This window comes from Ursus americanus, chromosome 13 (genome assembly GCF_024610735.1).
Source record: "Ursus americanus isolate L20-20 chromosome 13, mUrsAme1.1.p, whole genome shotgun sequence".
In the NCBI taxonomy this organism is placed as follows: Eukaryota; Metazoa; Chordata; class Mammalia; order Carnivora; family Ursidae; genus Ursus; species Ursus americanus.
The window spans coordinates 30,047,573-30,066,194 of NC_142139.1; the positions used below are offsets into that span (position 1 = coordinate 30,047,573).

Sequence of the window (18,622 nt, forward strand, 5' to 3'; positions counted from 1 at the left end):
AGAGAGCACAGGGGGAGGAGCAGAGGGAGAGGGAGAGAGAGTCTCCAGCAGGCTTCTCACTGAGCACGGAGCCTAAAGCAGGGCTTGACCCCACAACACCAACATCAGGACCTGAGCCAAAATCAAGAGTCCAACAGACTGTGACACCCAGGTGCCCCTCCCCAAGAGAATCCAAACTTCATGAAGGCAAGGAGGGTGCCTCATTCATTTCCAAAGGACAGCATGTGGTGAGTTTCACCAGGAGCCAGATTCTGCTATTTGAAATCCGGCTTGAGCTCTGCTAGTCACTGTATTTGTGACCTCGGACAAATGGCTCACCCACTCTGGGCTTCAGTTTTGTTATCCGTAAAATAGAATAAACAGTATATCAGTAGCCCGAGCCACCTCTCATACGCTGAATTTCCTGGACTGTCAGGATTACGGACGCAGAGGTCTGGCCATCACCAGGGGATACTGTGTGCCGGGCCATGGCTCAGTGTGAACGCCAAGCCATCTTTGTCTGTACGACAGCTCTGAATGGGCAAAAACTTGATTATTTCCCGGCATTCCCCCGTAGCATTCCATAGCCGTAAGTGAAAAGGGGAAGTACATGAATGAGGGTGTGAGCAATAAGCCCAAGTCCCCCACGCTGAATGCAAGTGAGCCCAGGTGGAGACTACAAGCTGGGGTCAAGCAGCGGACTTTGTGCCCTTCAGCGGACATGTAAGGAAGTTAATGGTGACTTGAAGAAGCAAAACCAAAAACACCTATGAATTCTGGAAAACATATCAAAGATTGTATTTTAAAGGCAAGAGGTGATGATTCTTTAACTTTTTTTTTTTTAACTTTTTCAGTTTCTTGGGCAATAGAACCCTTCCTGGCTGGATGTAGGCGACTGTACGACTTTTGCACAAACAGAAGGAGGGGGCCTTCCTTTAAAGCGCCCTGTGCAAGATCATAAATTAATTACTGACAGGATCCAGTTGGATCTCAATTTTTCAGACACTGGGGGTAGTACGGTACAAAGCAGTTGCTGTCTCATCGATGGGCGCCATTCCACTTTCTATAAAGTAGCTGTGAAAGAGACCCCAGAGAGTTCCCCTGTCCCTCTCACCATGTGAGGCTGCAATGAGAAGAGAGCCATTTATGAACCAGGAAGTGGTTTCTGACCAGACACCACATCTGCTGACATGTTGATGTTGGGCGTTCAGCTTCCAGAACTGTGAGAATTAATTTCTGTTGTTTACAGGCCACCCAGTGTATGGTATTTTTTTAAAAAAGATTTTATTTATTTATTTGAGAGAGAGAGAGGGAGACTTAGAGAGGAGAGAGAGAGAACGAGCACGAGCAGAGGAGAAGGGCAAAGGGAGAAGCAGACTCCCCGCTGAGCAGGGAGCCCGATGGGGGGCTCGATCCCAGGACTCTGGGATCATGACCTGAGCCAAACGCAGATGCTTAACCAACTGAGCCACCCAGGCACCCCCAGTGGATGGTATTTTTGCTACAGAAATCCGAACACTGCTATAAGACAATATCCCATCAATTTTACAAAAAAACCCTGTTCGTTCCTTCATATTTCTAGAGAATACTAAGAAAAGGGGCTAACAGGAAGATTTAGAGTGTTGGAAACCAAGCCCTGTAACCAATCAAGCTGATTCTCCACTTCAAGCCCACTCACCTCTTGGTGTGTAATCCGGACTCCATTATAAAAAGACATAACAGTATTAGGTCCCACCGCTACCTTTGAAAATAGTCCTTCTCCAGCACTGGAAATGAGAGAGTCAGCAACATAAACCCTAAGTGGGAAAAAAGGGCCAAACAATGATTCTTTTAGTTTGATATGTCACTCTTTGTATCAACCACCAAAATATCAGTATGGCTACTGAATCCAAAGCATTAGTTAGTTCACAGTGATCCACTGAGGAAGGAAGGAAGGGAGGATGAGAAGTTAAACCACAGTGTTTGGCACTGGAAACTGAAGAACTAGTACTCACGAATGTATTAAGAGTGGTGTTTAAAATCTGCTCTCTAACATGGGGATCATGATATACAGTTGACCCCTGAACAACCTGGGTGTGAACTGTGCAGGTCCATTTATATGTGGATTTTTTACAGTATTGAAAATGTCCTTTCCTCTTCCTTATGACTTTCTCTTTCTTTTTTTTTCAGGTTTTATTTTTAAGTAATCTCTCCACCCAACGTGGGGCTCCAACTCACAACCCTGAGATCAAGAGCTGCACATTCTACTGACTGAGCCAGCCAGGTGCCCCCCTTATGATTTTCTTAATAATATTTTCTTTTATCTAGCTGACTTTATTGTAAGAATACAGTGTATAATACATATTATTAACAAAATATGTGTTAATCAATTCTTTATGTTATTGGTGAGGCTTCCTGTCAACAGTAGGCTCTTAGTAGTTCAGTTTTTGGGGAATCAAAAGTTACATGTGGATTTTCAACTGCATGGGGTAGGAGCAGGGGTTGGTGGCCCAACCTGTGTTGTTCAAGGTTTCACTGTATTCATAAAGCAAGTCAATGTTTGATAGGAGGTTTTTTTAAAGTTTATGTTTTTAGTTAATGAGTATTTTCACAGTCTTCCAGGACAAGTAAAACATTTCCAAAGTAATTAAAGCTATACCCAAGTTTGTCAATGCCAAATAGGAGGGAAAGACTGTTTTAATTAAGCCCCAAGATGAACCTGTCACATGAAAGAGTGACAAACAATAAAACATACCCAATAAGCACTTCCCAACAAAAGAGTTTATAACGGGTCTAGTAACTATGGCCCCCGGCCCACACCTGGCAGCTGGGCATTTTTGTAAATAAAGTGTTCTGGAACACAGCCACACCTCTTTATTGCGTATTGTCTATTGCCACTTTGGGGTGACAAAAGCAGACCTGAGCAGTTGCAATAGAGACCCACAAACCCTAAAATAGGGACAACGTGGCTCTTTACAGGAAGAGTTTGCCAATCCCTGGATTTACAGGAAAACAGCACTCATGACTATCGAACTGGATTTAATAAGCGAGTACATGCCCCATCAACAACGATTTCAGTTCTTTGGGCACTGGGATGTCACGGTTCTGGTGGAACCGGTCATCTTTCATCTTTGTTACATGGATCTTATGCTTATTTTGTAGACTAGAGGACGGAATTATTGCTTCCAACTCTTTCCTGCTACCCTGTGGTAGAATTATACGTCCTGCTGCTTTGCCCCGTGACCTTGCGGTGCCTCTCCCGGAGTGGGGAGATGATGTACCCCCGTGCCTGGATCCCTCCGGGCTTGGCTGTGGGATCTACTTTGCTACTTGAACATGGGTAGGGGGACTGCGGGCCAGGTCTCAGGTGGTAAGAGGCTTGGCCTCCTTGAATTCCCACTCCTCTCTGCAGGAAGAAGATGCCCCAGGGGGCTTAGTTGCTCGACATATGAAACAGACCTGAACCGGACTTGCAATCTGGAGTCCAGCTGAGCCAAGTGGCACCGAGGTGAGCCCAGTCAAAAGCGACTGAGCCCCAGCTAGCCTACAGAACCACGAGTGTAAAATAAAATGCGTGCGTTCATTGCGAGTTCACTGTGAATTTTGAGGGCGTCCTTACACAGCCTCATCACAACGACAGTAACAAAAAAGACCGAGACATAGGATTATCGTGCTACTGTGTTTTGGGGTTACCAAGAGACCGAACCCTTCCCTTTGTAAATGGACCAGAGCTCTGTATCAAGAAAGAGGCCATTCATTCATTGTGACATTGTGGTGTGAGCTGTGTCAGTTCAACCAGGGAAGAGACTGATTTTTCAGATGGGATCAGAACAGAAAGTGAGTGGAAGCCCTGCTTACAAGGAGTGAGGCAGAGAGAAAAGCGACTGCAGTTGGCTCTCTTCCTCACGCACAGGCAGGTTGCTAGGGGATAAGTCTCGGGCCGAGGACCAGCGAGAGCCCCACCAACCACGGAGAGCTGGAGTTTCGAGAAGATCGAATGGAATGGGACTTGACACTTGGGGAGGGGGCTTATAGAATCAGAAGCTTGTCATTTGTAAGCTGGAAGCTTTTTATGCTTCTTCTAGTCTTTCTTTCACTGCTGTTCTCCCTTCGTGAATCAAGAACACGCCTGGTGTTCCAGCCCCCCCGTCAGCTGGCTGAGTAAAGGAGGCATTCCGGTGCCTGCCCAGGCTGGAGCTGGAAGGAGCATGGAATGCTCCCCTAGAGGCCAGCATGTGGCTGCAGCATCAACTGCACCAGGGGCCCAAGAAAGGGGACATCGAGGCAGGGCACAGCGGGCTCTCTAGATATCGAAGTTTCCTTCTGAAACTGACACATGACCGCTGTGTGCTTTAGGGGTGGAGAAACTCTCTCACAGGCACACAGTCTATATAAGCATAAAAACACTCTTCCTCAGAATATATGAATATTTTCTTCTGCTCAGAGGACTACAAAGGAGGATTAGTTCCCACCATGAGGGTTATTTAACTTCCCATAAACAATGCTGTTCAAACCACAAGGAAAAAAGTTACCTCTCTGATTCATATGGATCTGGAAGAAGAGCACTGGTAGAAATGCAAGATGACGTCGACTTATCAAAGTGGTACACCGAACCTGAAAAGCAAGAGAAAATCTCAATCTAGAGATTACCGAGCTAGGAGAGAGTTTTTAAAGCAGGAGTTAAATAATGAAAAATGTTATTCAAGTTACACCGACTAGAATAAATTCTTCAATATAAATGAATGGTTTTTAGATTTGCTTTTGAGTTTTATTTTTAGGTCTTAATGAAGAGCCATCAGACATATCTCTTGAAATCCCATTTTTGCTTTTGAATTTTCTTTATTCAGATGGTTTACAAAATGCTTGTGTAATTAAAATTTTTTAATCAAGAACTTGCTTTGTCATGAAATTTTGAGATCTCTCTGGTCAGATCGGGTTAGATGATGGTTTTAATTTTTTCTTGTGGTTTTCTTCCTACTAGACACAGGCTGTAAAGTCCAACCAGCCAGCCCTGGCAATTGTCCCCTTCACTAAAAAGAAACATTCGCCTCACCAGAATTAAGAACAGAACTGCTTTTGATAAAGCAAAAAGAAAGTCTTCTTATTTCTATTAAGGTGGTTCAGAAGCCAATCAGTAATTTATTCTAGAAACTAAGGTACATAACTGTTCTAGAATTAACATTGGTTCTCCGCAATGGATTAGCCTTCGAGAATCCTCCCAGAGCACAATGAAGATATCCGATGCTCTAATGCCTAATAGTAAAGAAACACATTTTAGAAACAAAGCGCTTACTCCTGCAAAGTAAATTATTTAAGTCACTAAGGCATCATAAATCATCCCATTAAGCAATTCCTCAGCGGTTACCAGGTCCTCCTCCTGGTTTTTGTTTGTTTGGTACAATCACAAAACTCCAATCAGTGTCTCAAACTAAAAGCAATCCATATCAGTCAGTATCTAGCCAGGAAACAGACCATTCGCGTATTTCAAAGAGAGAATTTCACTCAGGGAATTGGTTATATGGAGCACAGAGAAACTGAGAAGCCGAAGGGACAGGTGAGGAGCCCAAAAACTGGCAGGAGCTGGCAGTCATGTAACCCTAAGGCAGAGGGACGAAGGAGCAGGTGGTGTGCCCGGGGCTCTAGAGCCGGGGTACCCGCCCAGGGAAGCTGGAATGCAGGGGGAGATGGAATCGGGAGACAGGCCCCTGATGGAGACGCTGCTGGACACAGAGAGTGCCTTCCTGATGCCTTCCCTCTCCGTGGCCCTGGCCAGTGGCTCCCTGTGGCCAAACCCAGACAGAACCCCACGCACAAGAGCCTAGGAAATGTGGTCTGCTAGGGGGAGAAGCCCCCCCCCCCCCCGCAATAAAAGCAGGGCGGGAGAAGGACGAGAAATGCATCTGAGAGCAAACTGGTAATGGACCAATGCACAATCCATTAAAGGAACTTAGCTGAAAAAAGAACCCACGCTTTCCAACCAAACTTTTCTGTGAATACATGTTCTATTGTGCAGAAAAGCTCCTCTGAACTTCCCCCTCCCTTCCTTAGACTAAACCTTTCATCACAAATATACCAAGTGCCAGCTCCACGGAAAGCCCCGTGTTGGGGACGGTGCGGATGCCAACAGGAGAAACATCTCCAGCTGCTCTCAAAGGGCTGAGGCCGTCTTGTCCACCACACGCTGCCCTGTCCTGTTTTTCCACCCTGGGCAATGCTCCGGGCAAACGGAGCACACCATTTACTCCTCCTCCTCTCCTCTGTAATTTATACTATGCCCGTTGACCAGAATTCATTCATTCCCTGGCAGACATCAGTTCTAAGAAGTGAGCCAAGCCTTAAGGACGGCACAGGAATTACCAGAGAAAGGAGTTCCTCTGGGGAGAGGTGAAGACATGAGGCAAGAAGCAAGTCCAGCCTGAGCCCGACGAGGAATCAGCATGCAGTGATTGGGTAACCAGAGCAGTCTATGGTTCCGGGGGCATAAACAGAAGGGGTGCGAGGGGCAGGTGGGGGGCGTACTTGCCATGAGATACTTGCATTACGTTTTCCTCCTCCTCCCCACACTGGATCAGATGGCTGAGCAGCCCCATCAGACCTGGTCTGCAGCTCACTCCCTGTAACTGAGAGGGGGTGCGGGGTAGGCGAGAAGCGCCCAACACCCGAGACCTGGGTCGTACCCCGCCCCCCCAGTCATCCGAAGCAGCCGTGCTTCCTGGCCCTGTGAAACCCAAACTGCTCGACGTGTCCTCAAATTAACAGGCCTGCCAGAATCTTACCGAGAATCATGTGCCTCCTCCCCACCTTTCTTATGGCCTTAAGTTAAGATGAAGAAGGTGTTCATTATTTACAACCACGAGTTTGTTTTTTTTCTTAAGATTTTATTTACGTATTTGAGAAGACAGAGAGACAGCGTGTAAGAGAGAACATGAGGAGGAGGGGGGAAGGGACAGAGGGAGAAGCAGACTCCCCACTGAGCAGGGAGCCCGATGGGGCTGGATCCCAGGACCCTGGGATCAGGACCTGAGCCTAAAGCTGATGCTTAACTGACTGAGCCACCCAGGCGCCCCACAACCAGGAGTTCTAAGAAAAATAACCCTTTGCGAATTATCACCCTCGCTTCCCAAAATCTGTTGCTTACTCACACCAAGAAGAACGTAAAGAGAACAGTAATTTCCCTTATGCTGTTGTTATAGTGGGTGTCAGCATCTGTCTTTGATGATGAAGAAGCAGGTTCCGAAGGGATAAATAACTTGCCCAAGACCACACTAGGGTCAATGTTGAAGCTGAAACTCAAATCAGGTGACTCTCAAGTTCACAGCTCTCGCCACTAAAACATGCTGCCACTTCTGAAGTTTTAAAATGGGCACCGCCCACTGGGATCCTCCCCTGGCCCGGGGCCCCTCACTTCTCAACACGGTGGCACTATCTCTGCTCAGAACATATGCGAAGAGCACAGAGAGTAGACTCTGGAGTGCAGAGATTACTGTTTCACTTAAAAAAAAAAACTTTTCATTTTGGAATGACCTTAAATTTACAGGAAAGTTGCAAAGATAGTAGAGAGCACCCCAATACTCCTCACAGTTTCTCCTAACGGTAACGTCTTATGTGACGTGGTATGTTTGTCAAAAATAAGAAACCAACATAGATCTATTACTATTAACTAAACTTCAGACTTTAGTCAGATTTCACCAGTTTTTCCACTAATGCCTTCTTTCCATTCCAGGATCCAACCCAGAATCCCACATTGCATTTAGGCTGCCTCAATTTTTAACTTCAAAAAAACAAAAACTGAGACATTTGAAACAACCAAGTTGGACCTACATGGAAATGCTAGATTTCCTGTTTTCGGACATTCTCCTCTGGAGATTCTCCTTCGGATCACAAAATAGCTAAATATTAATTTAGGAATATTAATGAAGAGATTTATTACCTTCTCTACGTTTTTCTCCGTATAACCTAACTTAGATTGGACGCACACGCTTGTCTTGCTTTCAAGGAATCAGACCAATTCAAAACAGATTTCTTTTGTTCTGCTGCCCAAAATATAAAATCTTGGGTTTTTTTCCTTGTTTTTTTCCAGACTTTCCACAATAAATAATTTCATACGCAGGAAAAAATGCTTAGGATGCCGTACTGTTGTTTTCTAAGATGGATTCCACTGGGCTCACTCACGTACCCAGCATGTGCCCCGTGAGGACGCTGGGCTCTGAAGGCAGGGGACGCCCACATGCATTTATCTTCCCCAATCAGAGCTCAGGCCGGATCAGCTTTACAAGTGGTACCAACCTGGAGATCCACCTAATTTGATTCTTTAATGTCATTCAACTGTATTTCAGTTTTTTTCTGAGCTCTAACCTTTGGTGATTCATCGTATTACTGCCGTCATTTCTTCACCTCTTCTCCGTATTAGAATTACACAGCTATGCTTTCATCATGTGACTTTTTAGCATCCACTACTGAAACGCATGCTATCTATTTCCCCATCTCATTGATACTTGGCTTGGTTGTGTAACCTGCTTTGACCAATGAAAAGTGGCTGAAAGTGACACTGTGTCCATTTCAAGCTCAGCTTTCAGATGCACATGGGTGTCTGCTCATGCTCTGGCTTCTTGGGACCCACTTGGGAAAATCTTGACCCAGGTCACCAAAGTCCTTTCAGACTGGGCCCCAGAATTAAGACCTGTAAGGCATAATAAGCAAGAAGCCTCAAGTCCAACCATGTCCAGCCCAGCCCAGCCCAGCCCAGCTGGAGGACAGCTCGTCAGCAGCCCTGTATTTGAGGTGTTGACGTGTCTGTTATGCAGCAAGGCTGATTAATACGTGATTAAAGTGGACTACACAAAGAAATTAATTTCTCTCAAATATGCCCTAACAACCTGCTTTGGAATTGGAGCAAGCCATCTGAAGCAGAGCCAACTTACTTCCCGGCATCAGCTCGAAGTGAGGCCTTCCTTCTTCAGTGGACACAAGGGTAGCCAGTTTTCCCTCTATCATCTCTCCATCAATGAATTTTCCATAAAGTGCCGTCCTCTCATCAGGGTACACATAGGCTATTTTCTCTCCAGTCATCTCCCCGTCTTCATTTACTTCTCCCACAAGGCTGCCTCCATCCTGATAGGAGAAGCCAAAAGCCAGAAAATATTATATGTAGTATTTATCCGCATGACACAACGTCAGGGAAGTTTCTTGTGTACTGCCATCGTTGATAGCACGAACATAACCGCTGAAGAACTCAAAGCTCTCATGTGAGTGAGGAAAACATGATGCCTTCCTCTCCACCAGCCCCCTACAAATAAACTGCTAGAAGTTACCCACATAGAAGCATAGAAGCTTGATGTAGGGAGTCAGAGACTGACCCCACTTTATAATCCTGACAAGTTACTGACACTCTATTTTGGTTCGTTATCTAAGAAGCAAATGCACTGTATTTATAATACTAGTTACAAACAAACAGTTAAAGGAAACGTAACTCTGTGTTAAGCTGTGGGCCCATATCCAACGTGCTGAGAAGATCTGCAGCGGGACGGTTTTACCCACTACGCACGCCATCTCACTTCTCCACGTTGGATTTTGGATTTCTGGTCCACTAAGCAAATCTTTAAATAATTTAGCGTACATGAGTAAAGAGAACTGTCTGCATGTTCTAGGAGATAAACAAAAGGACTTCTGGACACTGCCTTTCTGAGAATCCTACACCGTCACTTTCTATGGCATTACACAAGGAAAAGTGAAAAAAAAAATCAACTAAATTCTGTTCTCTTCCCCATCAGCTCTTTCTTCCCACTTGTCTTTATTTACTGCTCCCTTCTGTCTCTTTCCAGGAGAGAAGCCAGCTGTGTTTCCTGCTTAACCGTCACTTGCTTTCATTCCTAAGGGTCATTAAATACTTTAGGGCAGAGGCTCTGATGTAATTCTGTATCCTGGCGAGTGCTAGGGACACGGCAGATGATCCATAAATGCTTTTTGAATTGAACTGGGATTACCAAAAAATAATCTAATAAATAATCAAACAACAATTGAATCTAGGGTGTAAACGATGTTTCCTCCCCCACCCCCCATGCAGAAGGTCTTTGGGTACAACTGAAAATCTGAGACCTTTGTGGGTTCAATATAACAACAGTAATGCCATGACATCTTCTAAAAGCTTGGTTATTTCTCCAACTCAAAGGTTCTAGAAACAGCTAGTCAAAGTGCGTGGTGTAGGATGACTTCTGAGTGATCTCAAATGCTGCTTACTGAGAGACAGCAGGAGTAAATAACATCAGGTTCGTGACTTCTACAGCTCGCCATAGTCTAATTGCTCTTTGCAGGAAAAAGGTTATGAATTTAAAAACGAACCACAGCACTTTCATAGAAAGAAAAATACTTGGCAGCATTTTTAACACATAGAAAGTGCATTAGAGCTATATGATTGCTCTTTCTCCTCCCAGAGTTCTTTTTTTTTTTTTTTTTTAAGATTTTATTTCTTTATTTGACAGAGAGACAGCCAGTGAGAGAGGGAACACAAGCAGGGGGAGTGGGAGGGGAAGAAGCAGGCTCCCAGCAGAGGAGCCTGATGTGGGGCTCGATCCCATAACGCCGGAATCACGCCCTGGGCCGAAGGCAGGCGCTTAAAGACTGCGCTACCCAGGCGCCCCTCTCCCAGAGTTAATTCTTAATAAGCCAGCATAAATGGGGATGATACGTTCTGCAAGATCTGCCTCCGCGCTTTCAGTGGTGATGCCTGAGCTGAAGGGTGTTCGAGCATTGGTGCTTCTAACATGCCGTCACTAATGCAAACCAACGTCACCACTTATTTGCCCAGTATTCTACCTTTCTAGGCTCTCACGTTTTTTTCCCTTAAGTAGTTTAAACTTTTGGTCAGGGAGGCGTTGACTGTATTTATCTAGTATGATAAAGCAGAGATTCTCCTTTTATTTCCAAAAGGAGGTATACATTTCTTAAAAAGATTATTTATTTATTTATTTATTTATTTATTTATTTATTTAAGAGAGAGAGAGAGAGAGAGAGACAGAGACAGAGATAGTGAGAGAGAGCACAAGCAGGGAAGAGAGGGAGAGGCAGGCTCCCCACCGAGCAAAAAGCTCTATGCGGGGCTCGATCCCAGGACCCTAGGATCATGACCTAAGCCGAAGGCAGTCGCTTAACCAACTGAGCCACCCAGGTGACATCACTGTTAAAATTTTGAAAGAAATAAGCTGTCCTGACAGTAAGCTTATAAGTACTATAGGGCAAATCATTATTTTCCCTCCTCTCGTTCCTGCTTTGACTCTATCACAAAAACTTCCTTGTCTGCTGTGTCAGGGAGTGTCGGGGAGGAAGCTGCTGCTTTCTCACCTCTGCTCGGTGGCTCCTCTTCATGGGAGAAGGAATCATTCATTTGATGAGTGAGAAGGAAGGCTCTGACACCCACTGACACCCATCTCTTTACTGGGTGGGGGTTAGCAGGATAAAGCCTGCTGCTCCCTGAGGTCCTGCCACATTTTCACTCACGCTATCCTGGGAGCTGTCGGTGTCTGCAGGCTGCACCTGTTCCCCTCTCCTGTCCTGTCCTTTCCTTGGGGAAGCTCCCACAAGGCAGGCCTTACGTCCCCAGGGAAGACCTGCTTTCTAGAGCTCTGTCTGCAGCTGGTCCAACTGTTTAGTTCAGCGGGGGAAAGAACAGAAGCCCATTTTGACTTTGGGTCCACATCACATCTCCAATCCCCCACTGCCATTATAATAAAACCGGTATCTTGATCTCTGACACCTAGTGACATAGGTGTCTTAGTTGATTCTGAATCCAGAGAGAAGAGGGGTGTAATTAGCCCCCTCAACTGCCAACAGATAACATATATAAAGCAAGTGTTATGCCAAGTTAATTTTGGAAGCTTAGAACTCCCTAGTGCTTCTTTCCTAAGGCAGAGTCTTCTTTTGGTATTTAATAAGATAATCATTAACACCAAGGGCTAAAATGTAGGTGCACCATTTAGCTGTCAAGATCCAACCACATTGAGTGAAGTGGACCCGTTCACCTTGCTGCATCTTGGATCTCCTCTAGAAGTTTTAATTGATCATAGTCACAGGTAAGATGACAGGTAGGAGGAGAATCTGGTAATCCCTAATCTGCCTCCTTCCTATACGCAGCTTCCCACAGCGAGTTCCACTTTCTCTGACTTCATCATTCACTGTCATGTCAGCAGATGCCCAGTGCCAGGCGGCAAGATACTCAACCGGCCTACTCACGAGGCAGCACAAGTCTCAGTCTTCCTAAGCTGGTAAGTCCCTCCAGCACGTCCCTCCTCCTGCTTGCCTTATGGGCAGTAACCGAAAGGACTTCCGATCTATTGCTGAGCCTACCAAGAAGATATGTAATTGCTTTGGTAATTGTTTGAGAAATGTTTTACAGTATCCTTTCTGTAAGCCCTGTTCCTAGAGTATAACTTGTTTTTAAAGAATGATAAGGTGTAAGTAGATTTAGCCGGGGCTACTTTTCGTATTACACATGTAATAGATCATTTGTTTTTATTAACATTTTTTTAATCATAAGAAGATAGGGGTCAGAGTAAGAAAAATTGTCTTGTGTTTTGACTTAAGCTCTGGACAAAATAAAATATTGCTATTATTATTTTTAGTTATTATTTTTTAAGTAAGCTCTATACCCAACATGGGGCTCGAACTCACGGCCCCAAGATCAAGAGTTGCACACTCTACTGACTCAATCAGCAAGGTGCCCTGGACAAAATAAAATATTAGACAAAATATTTTCTAAGGTCGATTTTCTAACACATTTTCTGAAAATTCACTAATAACAGATGGGATATTCGAAATGCAAACAATAATTAGAGCATTAATTCCCAATCCAAGGGGTTTTGCCACATCATTTTGCTCTAGTAAACTCCAGAAATATTGGAAAATGTTATCAAATACTCAAAGGCAAGTTCATTTTAACCACCTTAATTTAAGCAACATAAGCCATAAATCACTTATAAAGTAGGGAATAAGGTTGTAAAATCAAGTAATAACAGTGCAGTAAGTCCCAAAAGATGGGAGATTGCTGGATCAGTTCTCCTATATGAGAACCAGAATAAAATTAATAGCAACCATGAAATATTGCACCATCTCTTTCTACATACCAAAAGAATATTTCTATATATATATTTTTTAAGATTTTATTTATTTGAGAAAGAGGGAGCACAAGCAGGGGGAGCGGCAGGCAGAGGGAGAGACAGAGGGAGATGCAGACTCCCCACTGAGCAGGGAGCCTGATGCGGGACTCGATCCCAGGACCCTGGGACCATGACCCGAGCCGAAGGCAGACGCTTAACCGACTGAGCCACCCTGGCGCCCCCAAAAAGAATATTTCTAAAAAGCATATATGTTTGTCTTTATTAGTCTTATAATAAAGCCATTTTGTCCCAATTTGTTTGAATCATGACTATTCGTTCCTTTCCGAAACAACACCGAGGAGGAATGAATAGTAGCTGTGAGGATCACCGATCTGAGGAGAGTGAATAACAGGGAGGGGTACACCTTGGAAGCTTGTGGCTTCAGCTCCTGTGACTCTCAAATTTCACAGCTTTCTAACAGAGAGGATACATTTTATTCTTTATTCCCAGGAGCCAAAGCATTGGCTTAACATGTTACGATCCAGCAAAATGAACAGTCACCAGGCTTACTGGGTAGTATATCCAGCAGACTCCATGCCGAATGTTATCCTTGTACTGCCCCTTGAAGATCAATCTCCCATCCGTGTCATACTCCTGGGCGGGCCCATTCAGCTCTCCGTCTACATACGTGCCCTGGAGAACGCCCCCGTCCTCATACGTGTATACTCCCTGGCCCTGCAGGGCATCGTCCACATAATAGCCCTCCAGGGTGCTGTGAGAGAAGGGAGAACAAAAGGAATAGTCAGACCATGACTCCACTCTCTTAAAAGAAAGGATCACATGCAAGGAACTGCATGCCCAGCTCTGTTTCGATGCTGACCTGTATTCAGGGCATCCCCTGAATTCCCTGCATCGCTAGGAAAAATACTCCCGAGATATGGGTAGGATTGGGGACAGAGGGAGATTTCATTCTTAACTTCCCGGTTCCTATTCATCCTTTTTCTCTGCTAGCAGAAATAGAGAAGAACAAAGACACAGGTGGAAACTGAAACCAAGCGTCTTCTGAATATGTTTTCAAGGCTAAGATGCTGACCAACACTGGACAATAGAAATGGTGGCGTTACCCTCTGCACATATAAACCACTCATGTTTAACTCCCTCAACAGTGGTCCAGACTTTACCGGGTTCTCACGCTCTTTCAGATGGCTTGTATATAGTGGTCTTTAATAATACAACAGTGGTTTAGAATGTAAATATCTACATATTTAAGTCATTAATGTATTATTTATGGGTGACAACCATAATTGATATCCAGTCAAAAGAACCCCTTCCATTTATTTGGATGATATATGGGGATTTACTTAAGTATGTGCATGTGCGCACGTGTGTGTGTGTGTGATCAGGGCAAAGGGGGCAAGTAAGGAAGACTGCAGGCTGAACCTTGTTAATATCATTAGTAGCCTGATAGTGTTGAGACCCCTCCTCCCACAACAGAAGAAACTCACAGAGGTGCCCTTAATGGTGAATTTACAAGAACCTCCCTGTCTCTCCCTCCTCATAGGACACTTTTGGAATTCCAATATATTTTCAGGATTAGTTTCTCGAAGGCCATTATGCAATGAAACTAACTTTAGCAAAAATTCCCTCTATGTACTACAACTTGGAGTAAGGGAAAGAGCAGCTCAAATAATTTTTTAAATTTAAAATGTAAGATGTTTAGCAACAGTGACAGTTAATTTTAACATCTGCAGATAGCACTCACCCATTAATTCAACTAACAAACATTGACAGGGTGCCTTGTAAGTAGTGAGCATTGCGGGAGGTTTTAGAGAGCACGGGAACACGACAGGAGGGGCTGGCAGGCACACACTGTGTAGTGTGGATGGATGGGATGCCAAGGTGGCCACGGGGACTGAGGTGGCTGCACCTGGCTGTGCCTGGTAAAGTCTGGTCTTGCTTATTGGATGACACAATGATCTACGATTGTTAAATGAAAAGCACAGTCTATATAACCATAGCCTCCGATCACACTGTAATTACACTACGGGCAGGCTCCCAAGGAGGTAAATAGCTCTCTTTCAGTTTTGTTTGTACTACCAACGATAAAGAGGCTGAGTAAATTCTGAAGAGAATAAACTGCACTTTAGCATAGCTCTTGCATAAATAATCAAAATTCTGTATCAGTGAGGTTGGAATTAATGAGATTCGACTGTCATTAGACTCCCCCAATGGCCAAAAAAAAACCCCCACCAAACCCCCCCCCCCACAACCTTGGGGAAGGGTAGCTAATCAACTGACCTAATGATATAACAGCGCAAAATAACTACTTCCTCAGCTCTCTTCCCATTTAGGACGGCCAGATAAGATACAGGAGGCTCAGCTAGGTTTGAATTTCAGATAATCAAAAGACAATTTTTTAGCATAAATAGGTCCCTAATATTGAGTGGAACACACGCTTATCCCAAAATATTTTTTGTTGCTTATCTGAAATGCCATGTTAAGTGAGTGCCCTGGATTCCTATTTGCTCACCTGACAACCCTATTGACTAAGTTCTCAGGAGCATCCAAAACATTCCTGTGTATGTTTGAGCAGAATTCTCCCCTGACACACTAGTCTGCCAATATTTCTCAGGTTATGATCAAATCTACAAGGCATGGGTCTTGCAAACCACTAGACAGCACTATGGACTTGCACATACTCTCCCCTAAGTAGCTTGTCCCATCGTCCCTTACAATGGAGCTCATCCTTATTAGTCTCATAACGCTAAGAACCAATCGCTATGTCCCTCTTAGGCCAAATGACAAGGATGCACAAATGCAAACTCTTAAAGCACTGAGAACAAAACTGACTGCATTCTTCCTCGGCACCTGCTTGAGGAAACAGCTTAGCGCTCTCAGCAAATCTATATGAGAGCTTGGATGAAATCTGATGACCAAACGGACATGTTATCCCACGAACTGGGGCCTCCAGGGCAAGAAAAAAGATAAGGCTTTGACATCCTCTGTCACCAAGGAAATAAAAGCTTTTTTTAAATGATTTTTTATTATATTATGTTAGTCACCATACAGTACATCCCCGGTTTCCGATGTAAAGTTCGATGATTCATTAGTTGCGTATAACACCCAGTGCACCATGCAATACGTGCCCTCCTTACTACCCATCACCAGTCTATCCCATTCCCCCACCCCTCTCCCCTCTGAAGCCCTCAGTTTGTTTCTCAGAGTCCATAGTCTCTCATGCTTCATTCCCCCTTCTGATTACCCCCCTTTCTTTATCCCTTTCTTCCCCTACCGATCATCCTAGCTCTTATGTTCCATAGATGAGAGAAATCATATATTTGTCTTTCTCTGCTTGACTTATTTCACTTAGCATTATCTCCTCCAGTGCCGTCCATGTTGTAGCAAATGTTGAGAATTCGTTCTTTCTGATAGCTGAGTAATATTCCATTGTATATATGGACCACAACTTCTTAATCCAGTCACCTGTTGAAGGGCATCTCGGCTCCTTCCACGATTTAGCTATTGTGGACAATGCTGCTATGAACATTGGGGTGCATATGGCTTTTGAGTCTGGGGTCAAAGGTCCTGCCGTTTTTTCTAAGTTTTTCTTCCAGAGGATGCAGGCAAACCACGGCCCGCTGCCTGTTTCTGTAAAGGCAGTTCGCAGCCCCGCACACTCCTTCCCCGCGTCCTCTGTGGCTGCCTTCGTTATCGCAACAGCGGAGTTGCAGAGTTGCGCCAGGGACTGTAGGTGGCCCAAAGAGCCTACAGTATTTACCATCTCACCCTATACAGAAGTTCTCGGATTCCTGTTCTGGAGTCTCCGGCTCACATTAGTGTATTCACCGGCCCCAAGCATACACGCCTCTCTGTATCTTAGCTCCCAAACTGTGGGATCCTTGCTTCTGCCTTTAAAACATGTAACCAAACATTTTAAATCCCTGAGGACGCATTCAGGAAAAAAGTTGTGGGTCACGTTTTCTTTCTTTTTTTTTTTTTTTTCATTCAAAACAAAAATAACCTTGGGATATTAATGAATATTCTCAAGCCTCTGGCATTTTTCCATTCAAAAAAGAAATATGCTGAGAAAATGGCACTGTTTTGTAGCCACGAAATTGTGAACATCAGAGAATATTGGAGAAGTAGGTCCATCCACGTAGCTTTCTCATCCTTCTGCTGAAATGGATGGAGAGTTGCACCGTGGAGGAAGCCTGCTCATACGGGCTTAACCCGTCCTGGGCGGGGAGCCCGACTTCCCCGAGTCTACCCTCATTTCCGCAACCAGGCCACGTTCCTCACGGGCGCCTCGTCATGAACCGTCACAGGACTCTCCATGTCTTTACGGATGGTCGGCTTCTGTGTCCTGTTTCTCTAACCAGACTGTAAGCCCTCCGTGGGAACAGATTGGGCATTATCCCTCCACGCATCCCTCTGCTCACACAGGAACACAGCCTATCTTCAAGAGGTACTTCCTCAATGAGAGAGTGGACATGGAGACTGGGCTAATTTTGCTGTGAGAAGAGACAATTGAGAGGGAACATAACGGTGTGACGCAAGTGCAGGGCGTACTTTTTCTATGCCGTATATGTGCTTACAGTCTGCTCCTCAGGAAAGTCTCTTAAACTCTCCCTGCTTCATTTCTTCATTTGTAAACTGCAGCTACTAACAGGGTTATAAGGATTAAATGGGTTAATATACGTCAAGTGCTTAGAAGATGATCTGGGACATAGTGATTGCTCAAATAAGTCACAGCTAGTATTATTAAGCATGCACACTCATGGGTATGATGGTGAGCTTTCTACAGAGAAACTCGGCTTAAAACAGCATCAGGGAAATAGTTATGAGATACTAGAATAGTTAAAGAAATTTACCCAAACTGCTTTAAATCTACTTTTTTAAAAAAGAAAAAAAAAACAAAAAACAAGAGAGATTCTTCTGTCTGGAATAATTTATGAATGACCCACTGCATGGCAGAAGGATGGAATCAATGCTTCTTTAAGTGAAAAAAGTAACATGTATTCATTGTAAAACAAACAAAAACCAAATCAAGTACTACAATGATAGAGAAAGTAGAAATTCCCACTCCTTTCGCTCAATTTGGCATATACCACGTAGGACTTTTTCCCCATTTATATGTCATGCACTTTCCCACCTTTGTTGTTTCTGTTTTAATAAAAATGGGATCATACTATATACAGTGTTCTTGACTGGTATTTCCTGAAGTTATTTTTCGACATCTTGGCAGATTCTTTAGTATGTTAAGAAACTTCAAAAACGGTCTTTCGACTGTTAGATTTTTCTGGCACCAGCATCTGAATCAAGTAACCAGAAAATGTGGAGAAAATGAAAACATCAACTTTAATTAAATTTCTTCCTGTACATATACACACAGACCATTGTTACCTGATTTATCAAAGCTCTTGTACCTACATTTCCAGTAATAAATTAAATTAGGAAATCTAACTTTAAAAAAATGGGGAATTTTTATAATTATTTACCTAGACGGTCACATCTGCATTTTACTCAGGTATTATTATATTATCATTTTAAAATTCTCTTTACTATCTGAATACACA

The 18,622-nt window shown here is 44.1% G+C and overlaps 1 protein-coding gene across 1 annotated transcript in view; it reads right to left on the reverse strand.

The window, feature by feature from the left end:
* Positions 1-18,622, reverse strand: part of SETD7 (SET domain containing 7, histone lysine methyltransferase) — a 46,749-nt gene that overhangs the window by 11,639 nt on the left and 16,488 nt on the right. Inside the window, exons 3-6 of the mRNA XM_045798941.2 lie at positions 13,617-13,818; positions 8,880-9,069; positions 4,491-4,572; positions 1,658-1,775 (exon numbers count right to left, since the gene is read on the reverse strand). Of these exons, the coding sequence (XP_045654897.1) occupies positions 1,658-1,775; positions 4,491-4,572; positions 8,880-9,069; positions 13,617-13,818 (592 nt within the window). The remainder of the gene's footprint in view (positions 1-1,657; positions 1,776-4,490; positions 4,573-8,879; positions 9,070-13,616; positions 13,819-18,622) is intronic.